The sequence below is a fragment of the Sceloporus occidentalis genome, unplaced genomic scaffold, assembly GCF_023333645.1.
Source record: "Sceloporus occidentalis isolate IW3139 unplaced genomic scaffold, rSceOcc1.0.p SCAF_14, whole genome shotgun sequence".
Lineage (NCBI taxonomy): Eukaryota > Metazoa > Chordata > Lepidosauria > Squamata > Phrynosomatidae > Sceloporus > Sceloporus occidentalis.
Genome location: NW_028316994.1, coordinates 7,406,353 through 7,427,934, shown reverse-complemented (window position 1 = coordinate 7,427,934; position 21,582 = coordinate 7,406,353). Strand labels below are relative to the sequence as shown.

Below are 21,582 nucleotides of genomic sequence, written 5' to 3'. Positions count from 1 at the left end.
CCTTGTCTCCCCCTCTGCTGTGTCTCAGGTGAATGGTGCTGGATTCTCACGCCTTGGCTGTGTGATATCCTTGGACCACAATCCCTTTGCTAGGAGCTCCAAATGGTGCCTGGGGATAGGGAGAGGGAGATGAGCTCATAGGTCTTTCCCGGGCTCAGATTGCAGAGATTAATTCCAGGAGCTGCCGTGGGCCTGACGCTGTTGACAAAGATAGCACTTGTGGTCTGGGACAATGGAAAAGAGGCACGTCCCAGAGACGCAGCTAGGCTTGTATTGACACTAAAGAACTGAAGGATCCTGGCTCCCAACCCATACACATTCCAGTATTTTACAGAGATGCAGACGTAGGTTGATACTTTTAAAAAGAAACAGTTAGATTAGTCATCATTACTTTGATTGTCCAACAGGTCACTCACTTGCTACTGTTACCGCAATCTAGTGGGGTTACTCAGTCTATTAACATGATACTTTTAGTGTTGTGCCATTGGAAAATGCAGGGAAATGCCCTCTGGTTCCCCCAAATGGGCAATTCAGACATTGCACCTTGACAATTCTGAGAAAAATACAAAAGCAACGAGAACTACTACTACAAAGCAGTCCTTTTCATGTGGCATCTACTCATATGACTCTTCCTTTTGCCCTTCCCATTATTCAGATTTAGTCAGCACACATAGTGAATAACAGATAACAGGTAGACAACTGTTCCCCATTCCCTTGAAAAGTAGTGAATTCCAGCAGTGGCTCTTACAAGGCAAAAAAGTAATTACATTGTAACTTGCTACTGCAAATAAGAAACTAGATGCCAAATTAACTCATTACAAAATTCAGTTACTTCCTAGCTTACTTACTCTCGCTTTCTTAAATGCTTACAAAGATCACTATAACAAATAGGCATGTTTCAGAAACACCACTGAACTCTGAAACATCCTAGTGTTTTAAATGCATGTGTGCACGCGCGCACACACACACACACATGTATCATACTGGCACTAGTGTAGCCAGAACTCTGTCTGTCATTCCTGCTCTACCTTCTATAACACTATGTTCTGGGAGCTGTCGATATTTACACAGGAGTTTCCCTTCATATCAAAATATGTCTAATTTCTTTATAATAATTAAGAGTTTTATTGCAGTGAAGAAAGGAATACATAGTTTGCTACAAACAGCATAATCTGAGGTAAGAAAAGAACTGCAACGATTGAGTTTGGATAGAGTTTGCAATCTCAAAAACATTTTGAGATTGGTCCTTGAGATGATCAGTGCTTGCCAATAGACAGCAATGAACAGGAAGCCATGAAAGCTGCTGATGGGCTTTCTTTTAGGATATAATTATAACCTTTGATCTTCAGGACACTCCTGTATTCAGATAGACTGTAATTGTTTCAGGCAACTCTGTCTCTTCCAACCTCAGCTTCAGGAACTTCCAACCTCAGCTTCAGGATCTCCATCAGTCAAGAATGATCAGGCAAGAGCTTCCTGGGGACCAAGAACCATTTTGAACACCTTCATTTCATTGACTGGGATCCAATCCATACGCTGCCCTTTGGTTGGCTGGGAGGGATTCACGTTCCAGCTCCCAGAGAAAGCGGCGCAAGCGTACAAGTTGGCGATGGAGGATATCATCAGACACAGGCTCCGTGAGACGCAAGCGGAAACCATCACATGGAAGAATCAGCGGCGGATGGTCTGTGAAGCTCTCAAATATGTCACCTTGGAGAGAACATATATTTTAAAAAGGAGAGGTGTTGAAGATTTTAAAAAGTGCTTCTAATAGAAAATCTCTATATTGTTTTAGCCTGTATTGCATCTTTCTCTCCACTCCCAGCTACCTGATCCCTAGGCATCTGCATCAAAACATGATAAAATCACCTTTTTGAATAGCTTCCCCAGATTATCTAACCAGCAGGGCAGTGGCCGTGCTGTCTGGGGGATTCTGGGAGTATAATCCAAAATGAAAAATTAACATTTTCAAACTCTGGCTTTACCCTGTCTATACCTCTGGTCAGTGCTCTTTGGAACGGACTGTGGAAGGAGGAAAGAAAAACTCTTTTAACCCTTGTAGCCCAGTTCACAAGTTTGGGGAGTGGAATCTTGGCAAACGTGGGGAAAGGGAGAAATAAATAGAAGTGGTGACAGGAGAATCTTGTGTGTTGGAAATAACACAATACTCTCACTTACTGTGTGCAATCTCATCTCTTTCCTTTTCAGGGGGGTGCCAGGAATCAGGGGGCACTCGGGCTGGTCCCAGCTGGTAATTGCTGAGCACATGCTGGAGTTGGGCTGGAGTGAGAGCTGGATAATCATTTCTCAGTCGAGACCAGGATGCCTGTGTGAAGTCAAAAGATAGCAGAAGAGCAGTTCATGATAGCACCTGAGAAAGAAAATCTAGTCCTTCTCAGTATAATGGCTGGCTATATAAGCATCCCTCAGTTAACAAAGCCTCTGAAAAAGAATAAGAGGTTGCTTATCTATTGAGTACTCATCTATGCTTTCACACAAATGGGTCCAACATCCATTTATGTGAGGCACAGAGACTACAACAAATAAACTCCTTTCTGCAGTCTTTATTTTCTGTCTAGCTGGAGGTTCTTTAATAGCATCACCACTGGGAGAATAGGAAAGGAGGGCTAGAGAAACACTTTTTTAGTGTTAGGTTTCAGCAACTTGTCTGAAGTACAAACAAGCAATAGGAGCTTGAGCTGTGAAATAGCAGGATTCTGCTCTAGCCAGTTCTACTATAGATGTCTGTAATGGCCTATCATAGGCAAGATAAATATTAGCTACCTCCTGATTAGCTACTTATTGATGTGTGAACAGTGAAAATGAGAGAGAAGGTTAAGTCTCCCTCACCAGCTACTACCAGCATATTTAAAAAATAGAGATGTTTTGGGCCACCAATGCAAACTGTAAGAAAATGGAGGCTGGTGGAAAAAAAAGTCATCCTTAGATGCATTTTGGAAGACGCCTTCATGTGGTCTCTGGAAGGTTTAAAATGTTGTTTGCTTATGCAAAGCTTACCTGGCCTGAATGTTTAATTTCACATGGGTGTATTGTTATTATTAAATAAAAATTTTGCTGAAATTTGATGCACTGCTCTTATTTTTTGTGATGTATGAGCCTCTCTCTATTCTTTCCATGTTCTTTCCGCCTCTGGTACCAAATTTTCTGTTAAAGATGCAATGCTCAGCAACAGATTTTCCTCTGGAGGTATACATGTATCTGCCTCTTTGAACAAACAGCATTTGATTTCATAGAGACACAAGAAAAGAGGATGTCACCTAATTAAAACTGCATCATATGATTTATCAGATTAAGGTGGTGACCTCCCCTTCATTGGTGGTTTTTAAACAGGTTAGATGGCTGCTTCTCAGGAGTGCTTTAGCAGTGGTTTCTTGCACTGAGAAGGGTGGATTAGATGGTCATTCCAACTTATCGCTCTATTTGATGAACCCAGGGCCAAGGAATGATTAGTCACTCCAGGCAATAGTTAAGGATGATGGGAAGTGTACTCAATCCACATCTCAGAAGAGCCACAGTTTCCCCTTGTCCCTGGATTAAACAATGAATTTATGAACATAATAAACATTTTGAAGAGAAGTGTATTTCTTTGTGTATATGTGCACTTGTGTCTGACTCTGTAAGAAATGTATTGCTTAAATGCATCAAGAAGGTGTGCCTTCACTGCCAATCAAGAAGCTTTTAATCAAGTATTTTAACCACAATTGATAGAACACTGCAGCCTCAGTGAAAAAGGACAGAGCAGATACCCAATCTGCACATCCCTCTTGGCTGCAAGGCGCAAACATTTATCCACTAGACCTCACCTTCCAGCATTATGATAGCCCTACTCAGCCCCAGATCATAATGTGCTCTAAGCAGATACTATTGTGTGAAAAACTGCTTGCAGAACAAATAAATTGATATGGGCTCTTACAAACAAACTCTGATTTGTAGCAGAAGCGGAGTTCTGTAACTTCTATGATTTATGAAAATTAGGATGTTTGCATACTTCTGATTTGCATAATTTATTTTGTTTCTGCTAGATAATGGGGAGCAGCAACCAGTTACACTGGCAGGGAGGTCTCTTGCACACCCCATGTTCAATATTGTTATCACTGTCCACACTTTTTAAAAGACTAATTTTCACTGCCACGGGAATTAGAAAACACAGGAAAACAGATCTTTTCAGGATGCTGTATATGAACCCAGTAGCAGAATGTGCAATTGTGTGGATTAAGTTCATTACATTCTATGGTAGAACACAAAGTGGCTAAAAATCTTTTTACTGAAATATTTATTGGCAAATTCTTCTGTCAATGAAACAGGCTTTACAAAGAAAGCCTACTAGGAGCTCCAAGAGGAAAGGGAGAATGGAAAGCGCTTCCCTGCCCTATCTCTTCAGCCAGATGTTCCCAGATCAAAGCTGACCCCTAGTTGGAGCCTCTAAATTTTCCAAGCTCGAGATCAAGGATGGAGAAACCGTTCCTGATGCCTCACAGCTGAGGCTGCTGCCTCCTGAAGATGTAGGATTCTGTTTGTTTACCTGAAGCAAGCTGGTTTTGGGGACACATAGGAGGTTGGCTGTTGTGCTGAGCTTGCGAAAGAATTCGGCAGCAATGTCCCCAAGGCCAACCCCTTGCAACCAATCCAGCACCAGGTCGAGGTTGGTTCGGATCTGCACTGCCTTGGCCCACAGGAAAAGGGACTGAGAACTGCCTGAAAAGGGGGAAAGTGGGTTTAAGAATGCAGCCGGGTAAGAGTATCTCTTGATCTCAACCTTCTCTGCACTTTACTCATTCCTGTGGTCCTTCCCCATCCCCATCCCCCCTGCATCTGTGGAATGAATGAGGGAGCCGCCCAAGCCAGGCCAGCCTCCATGTTTCCTGTCCTGCAGCCCTGAACTCTGGGACAGGCAGGAAACAGGCTGCTTCCCCCAGAGCCTAGGACAAAAAATAGGAGGAAACAGGGGGAGGGAAAGGCTGAAGGCAGATTTGTTCTTTGCACTGCTTAGGAGTAAAGAACAGAACCTGAGTGAGTTCTGGTTCTCTCAACTCTCTCTGGGTCTTTGGGTGAGTCAGCTAGAAAGAGGTTCTTGTTAAGAGAATATGATAAATTGATTATCTGGAATGGCCAGAGGCTGGAAAAAGTATCTTTTTGGACTACAAGGTCCAGAATCCCCCAGCCAGCAATGGGAGTTTTAGTCCCCAGAAGGCAATGTATCCAAGCTCTTAGAAATGCCTTCTCAAAACAAATGAGTGCGCTGCTCACCTGTTTTTCATTTTGCATCAGCAATCAAAATGAGTCTCAAAAATGGATTTTAGCCTCGTATGTAGGCTGGAAATGTAGAAACCCTGGGTAAGAGGTTGTTGGAGTTGTAGTCCAAAAAGGTAACATTTCCAGCATCCAGCATCAGGATAAAAACACTCTCAGATGTAGTACATTACCACTATCTACAAAGAGAACCCTGAAACTATGACCCTGACTACCCTCTTCCCCCCTCCCCCCCATAATTAGACTTCCCTTCCTATAGAACCAGGACAGAACTCAGGGCAGTTCTGTGTAGTAATTTCTGCAATTCTGAGGGGTTGCTCCCAGAGATACAACCATTCTTAAACCTCTGGGTTGTGAAATCTTTGCAGATGGAACAGAAATTCAGATGGTTACCTTCACTGAAACAAAACTTTAAAAAGGTGCTGGGAGTGGCCATCAATAGTGACAATTTTGCCTCCACAAGAGACACAGGTGTTGAATAGAGCTTTAGAGGCCAAACCAAAAAAAAGTAATGGATGTTGACAAAGTCAAAGAAGGGGCTCTATTTATGCTGAGGCCCAAAAGAGTGGGGTTCCCACCAAAAGTTATTCTGCTCTCAAAGTTCTGTGGATGGAACATTCTTCTTCTACAAATATTTTTTAAAAAACATGGAAGACTCTTTTGATCTATGCATCCCCCTCCTACTCTCCCCAGTCAGTCCAAGAAGTCTGGTGACTTATATATCCCACCTCTTTCCATAAGGGTGTTAAAAAGTGAGGCATTGGAGAAGAAGAAAAGGTATCCGAAAGTCTGTGAGACAAGGTCAGGGTGCAGGTCACAGTCTCGGGTCAACTCAAGAGTAGCTTGATAGATGGCAAGGGTCCCACGGATCCCCTCAGGCATGCTGCTGATCTCGGGCACATGGAACAAGTCAGCCGAAGCTGTGAATGGGTTACTGTCTAGCAAGGCAGGAAGGGCTGAGTAGAGAGTCTGTTAAAGGAAAAATGGTTTAGAAACACAGGACGTAACATACAGACAATAGGCTAGTGGGAGAGAACTGGGGGTGGAGTAAGGGAACAGGCATCATTTTCAAATATACTCACTCACCTTAGTGAGGTAGTATACAGACTGTTGGAATGTGGACATGATGACTTCATCCAAGACAGCCATTGCCTCATCACATGTCTCCAGGTCACTGGAGAGCAATGCACTGTGGGAAACTCCTGCAGGGATGGAAGAAGAAGAGTCTGAGGGTCTTAGTACGCTAAAGACAGGCAAAGTGGTATCACAGTCATTCTATCTCTTTTGGAAGCCTCTGGGTCTGTAGTCCTGTAGTACATTTCTATTAAGAAGCATTCTCTAAATCCTTATTAAACTATAGTTCCCAGGTTTCTTAAACTCGGTCATATTAAACTCATATAAAACCTTAGGAGTCTGATAACATTGTAAAGTATTCTTAGACATCAATATTATACATTCCATATAAAAAGCCATATGCTCTGATGTTGTCTTAACCCAGTGGAGGTGAAGTGCAGTTTCTGGATTTCACTTTCCAGCATCCCATCCTCACTGTTGGCTGTGTTGGCAAAGTCTGCAAGGAATTGCAGTTCAACATCTGGAGGGATATACTATGTCCCTCATTTTTAAAAAAATCAATGCCTCTTTCTTGCCCTGCAATCCTACACTTCAATTTTCTGCCCCTACAACTCATAGGAACCTTCATTATCTATCTCAGCCCTATCTTCTTGTCCCTTTGCCCTTATGGGATTCTGCCACTGCTCTCCTTCTGCTCCCCTCTGTACGCAGCCTAGGAAACATAGGATCCTTGGCTCACCCTCCAAATCCAGATCCTTCTCGATGTCCAGGACTCTCTTTTGGACCAAATTGAGCAATTCCATTGAATTGGCCATCCATAGCATAAGAGGGCGCAAGTCAGCAGCCACCTCCTCGACACTGAGATTCCTCGATTCTCCTTTGTCCTGTTGGCTGCAAGGAAGATCAGACAGAGTGAGGGAGATTAGCTGAGTGGCAGGGGGTGCTCTCACCTGCCACCAAAAGGCAGCTGGCTCTCTGTAAAACAACAGCTGGGCTGGATAGTTTTAATTCAAGCCATTCCACAAATTTTTAAGAGTTCACACCAAGTTCAGAGTTTCACCACATTTGTGAACTTTGTTTATAAGGGCATAAACATATGGCTTCCTACTTTTGTCACTTGTGTAACAGCAGTTGGCCTTCCCTGCTGGCAGTGTTGCTGCTGAGAGAACATCAACTGGCCTGTCACAGTTAGGCCTTGGATATTTTTATTGGTCATTCGGGACAATTACTTTTTGGTACAGCCAAGGTGCAATTCTTACTTTTTTCTGCAACCTATTCAAGGCCTACATTGAATTGCTAGTCTCCGTGAGAGTAGACATTAAATCACTTGCTGAGTAGTAATTCAACACTTACATAAATTCAATACCTTCCAGCATTTCACAAATGAAAATAGGACACTTGTGGCCAAGCAATATCAGAGTGTGGTCAAGATGGTAAATGTTATTAATGAGGAACAACACACAAGCTAGGACAGACTGCAGTAGCTTGTTTTGGCCTGTGCCTGCTTGAAAGAGCAAGATTTTACCCCTCTTCTCCTCTTCCCTCTGTTGAGTGAATTGAGGGCAAACTACTTCCACACTTTGAAATCAGTTTGTAGCAAACGAAGTAGAACAAAGGGTAAAAGGGAGAAGGAGAGAAGGAAACTGGGACACTTCAAAAGCAGCTGATAAAGCTAGGATTTACTGGGGCTGTCCCCGTAAAAAATGAAAATAATACTGCTACTCTCCCATGAAAATGTATGCGCTAGATAGCATGCTGTTGGTTTCAACATAATATTTGCAGGCTTGTCATTCAATGGCTTAACAATATTTACCCAGCTCTGCCTTTAGTGGATGGGAGAAACTAGCCCATGTAACGATGTGAGGAACTGAACCACAAAAATTTGGGAGGAACTAACACATACAAGAATTTTTTCTTCAATTGGGAGAGAACATCTATGTTCTGTCACAGCATGGAATCACCATAAGTTGACAGGTGACTTGAAGGCACACACACAAACACATTATTTCTGCACTTGCTATTCATTCTTCCACCTGGGACTGGTCCCTTTTGGTTAAGAAATATATATCCATTATCTCAGTGCTTCTTAAGCTACCTGATGTGAATGCTCAGCAATTATTATTATTTGTTGTTGTTGTTGTTGTTGTTGTTGTGTGTCTTCAAGTAATTTCCGACTTATGGCTACCCAAAGGCATATCATGGAGTTTTGTTGGCAAGATTTGTTCAGAGGTGGTTTGCTATAGCCTTCACTTGAGAGCATGTAACTTGCCCAATGTCAAGTAGATGTCAGGCCATTGATCTTGTGCAGGACACAAGAGCAATGGCAGCCTGTTAGCTGGGACGGAGATGCATGGTACCTCTGAAGATAATAGCATATTGCTCAGATTTTAACATCATGGCAGCTCCAAGCAATCCTGTGCCATGAAGAACAACACCTTCTGAAGGCCGAATATGAGATAAACATCAGCCCTTACTTACTTTTCTGATTGCCGATCTCCAATCTCTTTTATCTTCTCCTGGGAAGAAAGATATGAAGAAAAATAAAAATTAATTATGAAGGGCCGGAAAGTAACACCAAGCAGCTTCAGGCTCCTTCCTTACCTGAAAACATGGAGAGAGAGAAAATAAAGGAGGTCAGAATTTAGAGAAATAACTAGGGATACTGAGATTTGTAGTCCCCCCCCCCCAAAAAAAGGGAACTTGCCTTCAGCCCTGCCATAGGCACTGGAGGAACTGACGTGTGGGAAAATATATTTCTTTTCATTGTACTTATCCTCTAAAGAATTTAGATCTTGAGTTCATATTCTGAATTTATTGTACACACACTCAGAGAGTGGTATAGACTAATTCTGGCTTGTTGTGGTGGTGGAACTGCTTCAGTTGCCATCACACAGTTCACAACGACTAGAAACTTGATTCTTTTAGATGTATTTTATTATGTACTTATAAACCATATTTTAGGCTGTCCTTCAGGAAAGCTATTGTGGTGGTATACCGTAAGTTTTAAAAACTCTAAAAAGTACATGAGAGATGTGTTTCAATGAACTGAGATTAGGGTTGATGCTATATATATGCTTTGGCTCAACCCCTGAATCCGTATCACAGAAGCCTACATTGTTCAATCAGAAGAAGAGGCAGAGGTTAGGCATATCTTCTTTCACATGCATAATACTAAGCTTATGTTCTGAATTTTTTAAATGGGAAGTAACAGAAAGTGTGAGAGGAAGAGCAAGAGCATTGTTTCCAAATATTATCCTCGACCGTAAAGATTAGTGTCTTGCATTGCATTTTTTTTTACGACAGAAAAAATGTCATAGTCAGATATCAAATGTATTTTGTAGACATGCATGTAGACGACTAGGGGGCATCAAAAGGGGATGTGGCAGGTAAGAGTTGACCTTAAAAAAAGAAAAGAAAAGAAAAATGGAAGGGCTTTAAACTGGGGGTTACAGGGCATTAGCCAAACTGTATGAAAGTCATTTACCCAAACAGCCTCCTTGACTAGTTGAGCAATCCTGGCTATCAACCTGGGAAGGTGTCCTGGTTCTAGCTCCCGAGCAGCATGCTCCAGACAGAGGCCGAATAGAAAGGCAGGGCCCAACTTGCAACCAGGAGCTTCCTGCAGCCTCACAATTTCGGCCAAGAGCGCCTCCTGCTCCTGGGGTCGATAGCGCAGTTGAGGTTCTCGACTCTTCAGGTAGGCACGAAATGCCTCCTGCCGTTCCTGCAAGGATCGGCCACAGGCCTGGCATGCCAAAGCCCCCACCAACCCTGGGGACACCCATGCTTTGGGTAACCAGGCCGGTGGTGCAGCTGTAGCCCGTGGGTCCTTGTACATGAAGAGGAAGTGCTGCCCCATCCCTAGCAAGTCTCCAGGGGCCAGTTCCACCTGGCGATGGAGTGGGGCACCATTGTGGGTTATAGATGCTCCCCGGAAAGGTCGCACCATGGCTGAACCCCGGGGTTGGGTGGGATCTGCAGGGGGCACTGAAGACACCACGCAGCAATGGCGTGGCAGAATGTCTGGTGCACTCAGGAACGTGTCCACATAGCTGGATTGGTCTGAAGCCTGGCGGCGTTCAGGGCGTCCAAAAATGTGTCGCCGACGTGTCATCACGTGGATCACAAACTCCTGTGGGGAAGGGAAGAAGGGAATGGAAGAAAGCAGAAAAGAGAGGGTAAGCACTCATGGCTAGAGATGTAAATATCAATTATTTCCTCAGTTCATATGAGGACAAATAATATCCAGTTTTCTCTCCACTGTGGCAAAAAAAGAAATATTTCTTTGCAGTTCTTGCCCAGTATAGCCTCAGTGGCTTTGTAGGCTTATCCAAAAACAGATATGCTGGAGATCTGTACTGGTAGCAATACATCATGTAGGGACATGAGAGACAGCCTTCTCCGCTGTGTCACTCCATTTATACAATGCCCTCCCCTTGAATGTCTAATTGGCGCAAACCTTGGCTTTTTTTAGGTACAAGTTAAAATATGGCTTTTTGTTAACGGGTTTGTGACCTATTTACCCCACCACTCACATTTACAAAGTTTTAAAAACATATTTTGGTTTTTTCTGCTGTTTTAACTTAGTGATCTGTATGATGTGCTTTTATCCTATTTATTTTTTTCATTTATTTTGACATATTTCAATTATATGCCACCTTGAGCTTTCATGACAGAGGGAGAGACATACATATAGACAAATTTTGTCACAGTTGTCCAGTGCTGCTTTGGCACAACAGTGGAAAAGGAGAAAGATGTCCAAACCTACCTGTTTTTCATTGTAGCCCAACAACTGTAAAAAATAAGGGTGCTCTGTTGGTGGTTGTATGAGGTACTGGGTGAGCTGCTCTAAACTGGAGATATCCACAGTCTCTTCAGATGCTGGAGGAGCTGACCTGCCCTCAGCATCCTCGGCTACCTTGAGCCGTGACTCTTCAGAGGGACTCCCTTCCGCTGGTTCCCCAGCTGCCATGCTGAGCACACCCTTGCGGTCCTTGCGGCGTTTTGTGCTGAGGTTCATCTCACTGATGCTGCGACGAAGTGAGAGGTTGTCTGCTCGCTCCTTGGGGCCTACATGGCCTCCTGAAGCTGCCCGAGAGCGGCGGGATTGCTGTCTACGAGTCTGGGAGTTGATACCTGTGGGAGATGGTGAGGGAAAGAGAAGGGAAGGATTGTGAGTCAAGGTGAACCAGAGAGGAAGCTGAAGAATTTTCACACTAAAAAGTTATCTCAACCCTCTGTGACAATCAAACTCAGTTTATGTGAAAAGTCATACAATATAAAAGAAAGGAATTCACTGACTTACTAGGAATTTGCCCTTGATGGCCATGGAAGGGCAGAGATGAAAGAGAGTACTAATATCTGCCTCCATGCCATCTTCCCAGGAAGATTTATGGCCATCACAGAATTTCTGCAAATGACAAGACTAAGAAGGGTCAGCTAATCTGAAGGATGATTGACTGGCTAGAGGCAGGACTCCCCAGGGCAGATATTGAAAGAAAAAGTCTTTGGTCCAGTCCTCCTGTGGAACATGCAAATGCTTGCTGGTTGTGAATCTAGCCAGCCTTCTTTCAACAGGTTACTCCATCCTCTCTCTTGATTTGAGCAATACTTGTGGACACTGACACAGTCACATACTATCAAAGGTTGCTAATTTGGGTGTGTGGACAACTTTTGGGGTGATGGCTTGTGCATTGGGTTGGATCCATTTTGGAAGGATTTTGCCTTCTTCTCTGCTTTGAGGATTCCCTTGTGAGTTCCTGGGGGTTGAGGCATTCAACATGGGCCCAGCCTGGGGACCTATAATTGTTACCTCACTCCCAGGTGGTGGTAGTAATCATATAGTAGCTTTCACCCATGTGGACTCCAGTTACTGCCATCCCAGGGTCTTCTCCCAGTAGACGGGCTAGGAGTAATGTCATTGAGTGGCAGGCAAGTTACAGAATCCATGCCCTTTGCTACACTAAGGCTCCAACAGCTGTTACCAATAAAGCTGTGTCCATTTAAGAGCCAATGCTGTCTCCTTTATGTGTCATTGCAAGCCCAGCAAATGATATATGTTTACCATCTCAGGTGGATGCAATGGCCAGAAGTGCCTGTTATCAGCTTCGGCTGATAACGCCAACTATGACCCTTCCTGGAACGGGAAAACCTTGAAACGGCTGTATATTCACTGGTAACCTCTCGTCTCAACTTCTGCAATGCGCTCTACATGGGGCAACCCTCATGCCTCATTCGGAAGCTGCAACTGGTCCAAAATATGGCAGCCAGATTGATTACAGGGAGTTTGAAATTTGAACCTATTACACCTATCTTAAAATCCCTACACTGGCTGCCTATTAGCTTCCGGTCACAGTATAAGGTGTTGGTTATTACCTATAAAGCTCTACATGGCCTGGGTCCAGCTTACCTGAGGGAATGCCTCCTCCCATACAATCCTTCCTGCACTCTCAGGTCCTCTGGGAAGAATCTCTTGCAGTCCCAGAAAACCAGACTGGTATCGACTTCCCAGAGGATGTTTTCTGTTGCCGCTCCAAAAGTCTGGAATGACCTGTTGGAGGAGATCTGCCATATAACATCTTTGGAGGCCTTTAAGAAGGCAATAAAAATGGATCTCTTCCTGCAGGCATTCCCAAATTGACCTCCTTGGAATGTTCACTCTCCAGTTGGGAATTATTGTTTTAAATGCTATTTTAAGGTCGGAGGGAGATAGGGAATTAGATTTTATATGTTTTGCTATGTTTTTACTTGTGGTTTGTTGTGTTCTATTTTTATTGTTCTTATGTTTGTTGTTACCTGCCTCGATCCAATACAGAGAGAGGCGGGATACAAATAATAATAATAATAATAATAATCATTATTATTACCATATAAATACAGATATATACAAAGTGTTTACTCCTTGCTAGTAATGTCTTTTTACGGCAGCAGCTATGAAAGCTAAAGAAGAAGGGGAAATAGCCAAAGCATTTTGACTTAGTAAAACTTAATTGAACTCTTCTTTATTTAGTTCTGTATAAAGAAGATACATTCTGTTTCTCATTTAAGGAGCTCTTAGCACAACTATTTTATCTCTCTTTCCCATGCAGATGAATGGTACAGAAGAAGGGGTTGCTGGTCCATTCATAGGTACTGTATGTAAGAAGGAAAATGTGGACGAGATACATAAGCCTGGATCACCTGTAAGTGATCATGCCAAACAGTAATCTCTGCACCGTATGCTGTCCAGTTGAGAAGCAGTGTGGGTATGTAACCCCTGTAATTGAAAGCAGTAGCTATATCAGCATTCTGAAGTGAAGCCAAGGCACTAAAGATGGATCTCTTCCGGCGGGCTTATCCACCGGACTCTATCTAAGAGATCATAATAAAATGCTCCACTCCTGATTATGATTACCTAATGATTTTGCTATTTTATAGAACTAATAGGAATGTTGGTATTCAGTATTAGCGTTTTCTTGATTGTATTTTGTACTTGTATTATTTTACTGATGTATTCCCACCTCAATCCATGGGAGAGGCGGGAAATATAAATAAATAAATAAATTATTATTATTATTATTATTATTATTATTATTCTGAAAACATATAGAGTGTGGTACAACTGAATGGTTCACAGAGTTTGCATTTGGAAAGTTGTAGTCCAAAAAAACTTTCCCCAGCTCTGTTCTGTACTATGTAACAGACACAGAACACTTTTGTGTTTACATTAGATCAAAGTAAGAATCACCTTTTTGCACTGGGCTAAAGAGTAAAGGCAAAAGATCATCATTCTATCTCCAACCATTACCTGCCAAAGCCTTACTGGGAAACCACATGGAAGTGATTAATATTCCCTAGTACTGGTAAGGAGAACTAATGGACCACAACCCTAATCTAACAGATGTTCTCCTCCTCCTGAAGGTTCTTGAGTCTACTTTGAAATAAAATTTCATAGTCTCTAATCACTGGAGATTCCCTTCCTGTTTTCACATTCTCTCAGGCATATACCCAGTCCTCTTTGAAAACCATCTTCCATCACATTGCATCTTGTGGCAATTAATTTCTCAAGTTAATTATGCCCTGGACATATAATTACTTCCATTCTTAGTAGCTCTACTTCAGAACTATAAAGCTCAGAAGACTATCCTTCCTCTCCCAGCCCCTTGCAATCACGAAAGCCAAGCACCTGCTGGATTTTAAAAGCCCACAAGATTTTACAATGGATCACTAAAACAGAATCTGAAAAGCTTATTTTTAGACTACAACTCCCATAATATTCCAGCCATACTGACTGGGGAATTCTGGGAGTTGTATTTGTAAAAAAAAACACAACAAAACATAAATTTTCCAAGCCATGAGCAAGAGCCATCATGGGGCGGGGGGAGTTCCACCAGGAATACCTCACACATGTTGCACTCACCTGCATCATCATCCTCTCCTTCTGCCATCCTCTCCACGTCACATCGCCGTCGGATTTCAAAACGGCGGGTGCAGCCGGTCTTGGGCTTCCACACGTCCTGCAATACGAGGGGCCGTTCAGAGTCGCCCACTGCCCGGAGATACTGGGCTTGCCAGGAGCCGTCTGTGCCATGGACGCTGCCAACAACATCGCACAACACATAGACATCCTCGGCATTGGCCTGTGACACACCATAGCGCTCCAGTGCCTCATGCACCAGCTGCCGAGCAGTGGAGCGTGCAGTCGCCAGCACGCTCTTATAATTGGCACCTGTTGAGATGTCTCCACCATAGATCTTCAGAATGCCTGGTACTTCCCCCTGTGATGGGGGCTCGACTCGGTCTTCAGGCAGTGGATCAATAAGATCAGCCAGTTTCTTCTCACTGGCCCAGCGCCCTCCACTCCCACTGGTTGGACCTCCTGTTCCCCCTCTCTGGAAGAGTGTTGAGAGCCTTTTGTGTCGACTGGCCTTATTCTTGGTGGCTGGACGCATCTCCACAGGCTCACTACCACGGCTGGCTGTATCCGAGGATGTTGACCTGTGAAGTGGCAAGAAAGACAGTAAGATGTAGCAGGCTTTGTATTCAAACCAAAACCACAGTGCACCAGTCAGAATTTAATAAGTGTGAGATTAACTACTCTCTAAAATATGTAAATAAATTTAGAAAAAATAGGAATAAATCAGAAATATGTTCAACATATCCTCAGACTGTCCCAGTTTGGCAGGGACAGTCTCTACAGTGTACACTCTTTATAGTGTACTGGCTTCTCTTGTTCTTCAATGTTTTTTATTTTGAGAGCATAGGAGTAAAAGCACACATTAAGAGCATATTTTATGTTTCAAATTTTAGTTGTTTATACCACTTTGACTGCCATATTTCTTCCTACCACTGCTGCCACTGCCATTGCCCTGCAAATCATTCTGGGAAATGTAGTTTCAGGAGCATGATGATACTTCCCTTCTCTAAAGCATTGTCACTTCAGTTCAACTGCTGCAAACTGAGTTCAAAGTGCAAAAGTAGTTTGCACTCAGTTAACCTAGCAGGGGCAGAGAAGAGGAGAGAGCAGAATGTTTCACATCCCAATAGACTCAAGTAAAAGCAAATTGCTGCAGCTCTACCCTCTAGTATGTTCTTCTTCATTAATAACTTTGGCCATCTTGACCACACTCTGATATTGCTTGGCTACATATGTCCTGGTTTTAATCTGTGTAATGTTGGAGAGCATGATTCAGCAATGAGGCCGTAAGTGAAATTACCATCAAAGAGAAGGGAAGCCAGGGAATATCTGTGAAAGCTGATGAAAAAATTCCTCCAAATTGTTGTAGTCCAAAAACTGGGGGGGGGGGGGGGGGGGGAGCCTGATATCAGTCTAGCTGCCTGGGCTCCCAACAAGAGAATACAGTCACTTACTTGACTGACCCCACACTTGGCCACCTGCGTCCCAGCTTGGCAAAATGTTTTTTAGGGGAGTTGATCCAAAGGCCAACAGGAAAGTGAAGCTTCCCAAAGCGAGGGCTTCCGTCCTTCCGCTCATCCGAAAACATTGTGACAAAGATCTAGAACTTTTGAAAGGGAAAGAGAGAGACAACACAAAAGTTCAAATTTTAATAAGAACTTGTCCCAGGAATGTCTTGGCTTCTGACTCATTGAGGCAAGCCCTACTTGGCCTACAACCTACAGATGTATTGAACCACAGTTATAAGGAGAACAAATCAGAATGCAGGATAGTGGGAGTTGTAGTCTAGGACATCTGGAAAGGCACCAGAATAGGGAATAGCATTTGGACCATGTACCCCGGCTTCCAAAACCTTGGCTTTCTCAGTTTAAGCCTGTCTAGATCAGACCCCTTTGTCTTGAACACACCTAGAACAATTGTCACATGGACTTAAATTATTAAGGTCATTCCTTTCACAGTTTTATCAACGTGGCATGGAGCCAAATCCAATTTTGGAGGAGACAGAGCCCATGTGCCCATCTTCCTCCTGCTTTACAGAGATTCCTCTCATCAAGGGATCTTGTGAATGCAAGATAAGATGGACAGGCCTAGGTCAGGGACTATTGGACTTTCCTTGCTTCCAGGGTGTTTGGAAATCAGACATTGGCTGACACTCTTGGCTGGCAAGTGAATGCATGAAAATCCCACCCACCCTTCTATGAAATCCTCCATGGGACCAATAAATAAGGTGTTTCTTGTTCCAACAAGCTTTTAACATGGTAGATGCTACACTACATCACTGTAGTCATCTGCCAATTACTGGCATGTTGTTTTATTGTTTTGATTTTTGTTTTTGATTGACTATTTTAATGATAGTTTACATATACTGTAAATGAAATCTAAGTGGTATATAACTGTGTATGTACATGCACATACATTCACTTTATGTATATATCTAGACCTATGGCCAGCCCTATCATTGGGTACAATGAGACAACTGACTCAGCCAATGGAAGTGGGGGACAACCAATAGATGTAGGGGGACAACAATAGAAGCCCTATACCTGCTCCTGCTGTACCCTCTGTCCATTTCCCTCATTTTTGGACTGAACTGTGTTTATTACACAGCCATTCCTTCTAATAGTAGTTGTTGTTATGCGTGTTCAAGCTGAATCTGACTTATGGAGACTGCATCATAGAATGTTCATGGGAAGTCATGCAGTTAGACTGAGTGAATGGGTTTCCATAGCTGAATGGGGATTTGAACCCTGGTTTCCAAGAGTCCTAATGTAGCACTCAAACCACTATACCATATTGGCACACAACCATTTGTGCACCCCCTAAACTAGCTAGTTACATTCAGATGTAGCAAAGCTGTGCTTCTCAGGCTATTTGATGTGGGAGACTGGCACACACCCCCCAGCATGCCAGGGATTGGCACTCATTTTTTTGTCCATTTGGTAAAATTGTTTCCTTCTTTCTTGGACACCTATCAGGGATGGCAGCCAAGGCTCAAGTACCAGCACCAGACCAGGGACCACCACTTTGAATATCACTGTGTTAGAGGAGCCTTCCTATTGCCACTGTTCAAGGAAGAGTCAATTGGAAACCTGATCAGATTCTGTATATCGAATGGAGTGGGTGCCATCTTGTCCCTTTCCCTAAGGAGCAAAATAAGGAGTCTCAACTCCCTGCAGTCCATATTAATTTCACATTCTCATTTTGCTCAAGGCCCTTTCTTTGCATAAAACATCAAAACCTATCAATTTCCTAGAGAACCCAAACATCCCTTGTTCATGCTTGTGCTTTGCACAAGAGTCCAGTGTACCTGCCTCATGTAATTCAAAGCCAGATCAAAGAAACTGAGACACCAAGCTCTGAATATCTGCTCTGGCCACAAGAGGGTGAGTCAGAGGCTCTGAATCAAACTATGACGTCAACAGGAAAAAGATGAGATAAGGGGTCCGGATAGCTGGAGCCTTACCTCAAAGGGGCACCCCCTCAATTGCTTATTCTTAAAGTTGGAATACAATGTGGGGGAAATTATATGAAATGTTACAAAATCACACATACCCCATCCCTTCTTTCCATCATAAACATCAGGCTCCTCTTCAATATATGGCATTCTATCTCATTCTTTTAAGCCACAGGATTTCAGATGCCTGGTTTCTTTTCAATTCATGATAAAACGCAATACCCCATTTTGAGAGAATCCAATTCTGGCTCTTATACTCCTTTTTATAAACAGAGGCAGTTCAAAACATTTTGCTGCCTCAGGCAGAATAACTGAAATGTAGATGTTCCACCTCAGACCTACACATACACACACAAATAATTACGCCTAACTAGCAGTCACTTCTTTCTGGCTCAATATATGGCTATATATTTTGTAGATGCCTACATGCTTTTAACTTATATCCCTATTACTTCAAACTTAATTAATGATCAGCATGGTTGCATCCATGTGCTGTTCTTATGGCTAAAAGACTCATGATCCATGGTTGGAAAATCCAATATTCACAGTCCATCACTCTCCATGATCAGAGCTTACCGCTTTAGCCATGGATGAACACGTATTTTACAGATATCAACTCCAGGTCAATGAATTTTTGCACAGGTCAGTTGTATTAACATATAGGCCTAGTTTACATTTGCACCCTATGTATTTCTAGCTCCATCCTTTTCTCTTCCCCTTTATTTCTTTCTTCTTTTGCTCTTGCTTTATATTTGTATTTTAAAAATCCAATGAAAAATGCAAATACACACACAGGTGGTAAAAACATTTAAAACAAATAATCTACAGTGTGCTTCTTTGTAATGGTACATCCCCACCCTTACCTTGCCTAACAGTAAGGCTGGATCCAATTATAAATTTATGCTTCCTCCCTAAAATGGTTTTAGGCTCCTGTTCTTTCCATATTATCAACTTTCTGGTTCTTTCTAGAGAACAGTTCTTTTGGAATGGTGAGAGAAGGCAGGAAGTCATCAGCATTGGAGTTATTTGGAATAGGATCTAATGACTGCTAGTTTATAAGGTGAAACAGAAGGCTAGATGAGAAGTACAGTAAATCCAAAACCAGATCTCCTTGAGTTGCCTTTGAGATGTAATGGGGCAGAGGAAAAGGGATGGAAATACACTTATACTATTGCCCTATTTTGCCACTTGGTCATTGTCCATTTCCAGTTTTGAAATCCATATAGCAATCTATGAGACTCTTGCCACATGCATGCAACTATGAGGCTAGCTCAATTACCTGCTCCAAAGGAAGTCCTAGCCACTATGATCTCCGTACGTTACCCACTCTCATGTGTCCCACAGGCAGTCGGACTCCATATTCTGCTTCAGGATACGGTGACCAGTCTCTTCTAGGGCGTTCTTCTGTGTGCTGTGTGACTTAAGTCCAGCGATGACTGCGCACGGATTTCCCGTGCCTCTGGTCATTCATACACAGGAGGTGGGGCAGGAAAAGGAGATGGGGGGAGCAGGAAACTGGTTGGGAAGCAGGGCCTCTCCCAAGAACTGTGGAGGGAGTGGGACAGAAAGGCTAAGACATCTGAACTAATAAGAGGCAAGGCCAGGAAACCCTTGGCAGTAAAACAGGGATGGGAAAGGGGTGGATTTAAACAATTAGAAGTTGGTTTCTTGACACTTGATACTTTAGTCACCAAATAGTGAGGCCTACAGGCACAATCGTTTGTCTGGCATTGAAGGAACCATGGGAAAGACATGCCTAGTTTGGTTCACCCTACTTCCACTACCAACATTTGCCAGCAAAAAATCATGCCAATTCACTGCAACTGCATCTTTAGCAGCAGGCAATGGTTCATCATTCTCAAATTCTTTCTGTGAAAAGCTTCACCTGATTTCTGTCCTCATCAAAGGCACAGCATCAGACTAGATCAACTTATTTTGATCAGCTGGCAAGAGTTTGTTCCAAAAAGCAATACTTGAGGTGGCATACCTATGGTTGAATCCTGCTTATGGTAGTAGGTTCATATAACTGGCTGGCAAGTGGCTTCTAGGTGACACGTGGTCATCTCAATCCCAGATGAGAAGACCTGAAGAGTAAATGACACCAGTATGATGAAAGGGATAGTTAGGGCACTCACCCAAGTGTGGAAGAAGATGCTGATGCATCTCTGTGGCAGGTTGCTAAAATAGGCTTTTTTGTTTTTTTGTCCTGATAATTAACTGGGCCCAAATTATAGCATGCAATTGAAAGTCTGAAAGTTTATGATACCATTTTTGCTATCATGGCTTCATCCTGAGAGGATCTATGGATTACAGTCTGGTAGAATTTAGATTCTATGCTAGAGAGCTGGAGTGCTGTACTGATGCTTTCCAGCAGAGAATTCTAAGTCCTTCACCAAACTGTAAGTGCCAAGATTTTGTCCAATAGAGGTATGACAGCTGGTATCAACCAGCTAGAAATGTGTATGTAGAGAGATTTTGTAGCACCTTTGAGACTAACTGAAAGAAGTTGGCAGCATGAGCTTTCGTAGACTTCAGTCTGCTTCCTCAGATGCATTTAGAAATGTGTGACGTGGATACACTCTAGAATACTGTCCAACAGGAAGTTCTTTCACACAAGCGCCATTCGTATGAGTAAGGCCTCCTATGCCGTGGATTTTTATCTATTGAATTGTACATCTAATCACAGCTGCAGGACATCATGTAGACCATCTAGAGTAGGCCCATTCTGCATGCAAGAAATCCTCAGTTTCAGCATTCCCATGCCAGCTCTGGATTTTCTGAATCGGCTCATTAATTCCTTAGATGAACTGCTCAAAGTTCATATTGATGTGATGAGGGGGTGATGGCAGAAGTGTTGTATCGTAACTAGGGATTAAAGCTGAGATGAGGCCAGCTAGTCAGCTAGCATATCCACTTAGTGGGTTCATAATAGTGGAGGTGAGGCAGAGACCTTTTTCAGTCTCTTCACCCCTAGACCACCCCAGCTCCAGGGAAAGAACTCAGCACACACTTGCTCAACAGCCAACTGCCTTATCATACCCATGAGAGATCTGGGAGGGCTGGAAATTAGACTACAGGTTTGGTTGAATTTCCACTGTTTTGTGAAAGCCAACATATTTGCAGATTTCAGATAGGTGACAGTTGTCTGCAACCAGTGTGTATGCCTGGTATAAAGGGCACGTGAATGTTACGGGTAATACACCTGGCACAGAGATGGCACATGGGAGGAGAAGTGTGTCTGGTAGCGTGGATACCTACTCATCACCGGAAAGAAAAGGTGACATAAAGGGAGACAGGTTTGTATGCCATGTACTTATCATAATTTATATCTCTGCATACAAATTGAGAAATAATTACTGCAATATAAGTAGAAATGAAATACATTCCA

The 21,582-nt window shown here is 43.0% G+C and overlaps 1 protein-coding gene across 1 annotated transcript; it reads right to left on the bottom strand.

The window, feature by feature from the left end:
• Positions 1-1,143: 1,143 nt before the first annotated feature.
• LOC149303722 (ras-interacting protein 1-like) lies at positions 1,144-19,608 on the bottom strand. Its single transcript, XM_089479945.1, has 12 exons — positions 19,474-19,608; positions 16,195-16,346; positions 14,744-15,321; positions 11,114-11,481; positions 9,830-10,477; positions 8,824-8,861; positions 7,085-7,236; positions 6,358-6,473; positions 6,000-6,240; positions 4,544-4,716; positions 2,179-2,326; positions 1,144-1,710 (listed from the first exon to the last, which is right to left on the bottom strand). Exons 2-12 carry the CDS (start codon positions 16,326-16,328, stop codon positions 1,511-1,513), a joined length of 2,796 nt encoding a protein of 931 aa, XP_089336071.1. The 5' UTR covers positions 16,329-16,346; positions 19,474-19,608; the 3' UTR covers positions 1,144-1,510.
• Positions 19,609-21,582: the final 1,974 nt, after the last annotated feature.

What these genes read in the sequence shown, in the direction of transcription:
- LOC149303722 (XM_089479945.1), bottom strand. Translation starts at nt 16,328, where the DNA reads ATGTTTTCGGATGAGCGGAAGGACGGAAGCCCTCGCTTTGGGAAGCTT. An exon ending in TGGGCTACAATGAAAAACAG is followed by an intron (nt 10,478 to 11,113) that starts GTAGGTTTGGAC and finishes CCTTCCCCACAG; the next exon opens with GAGTTTGTGATCCACGTGAT. An exon ending in GAAGGATCTGGATTTGGAGG is followed by an intron (nt 6,474 to 7,084) that starts GTGAGCCAAGGA and finishes CCATCCCTGCAG; the next exon opens with GAGTTTCCCACAGTGCATTG.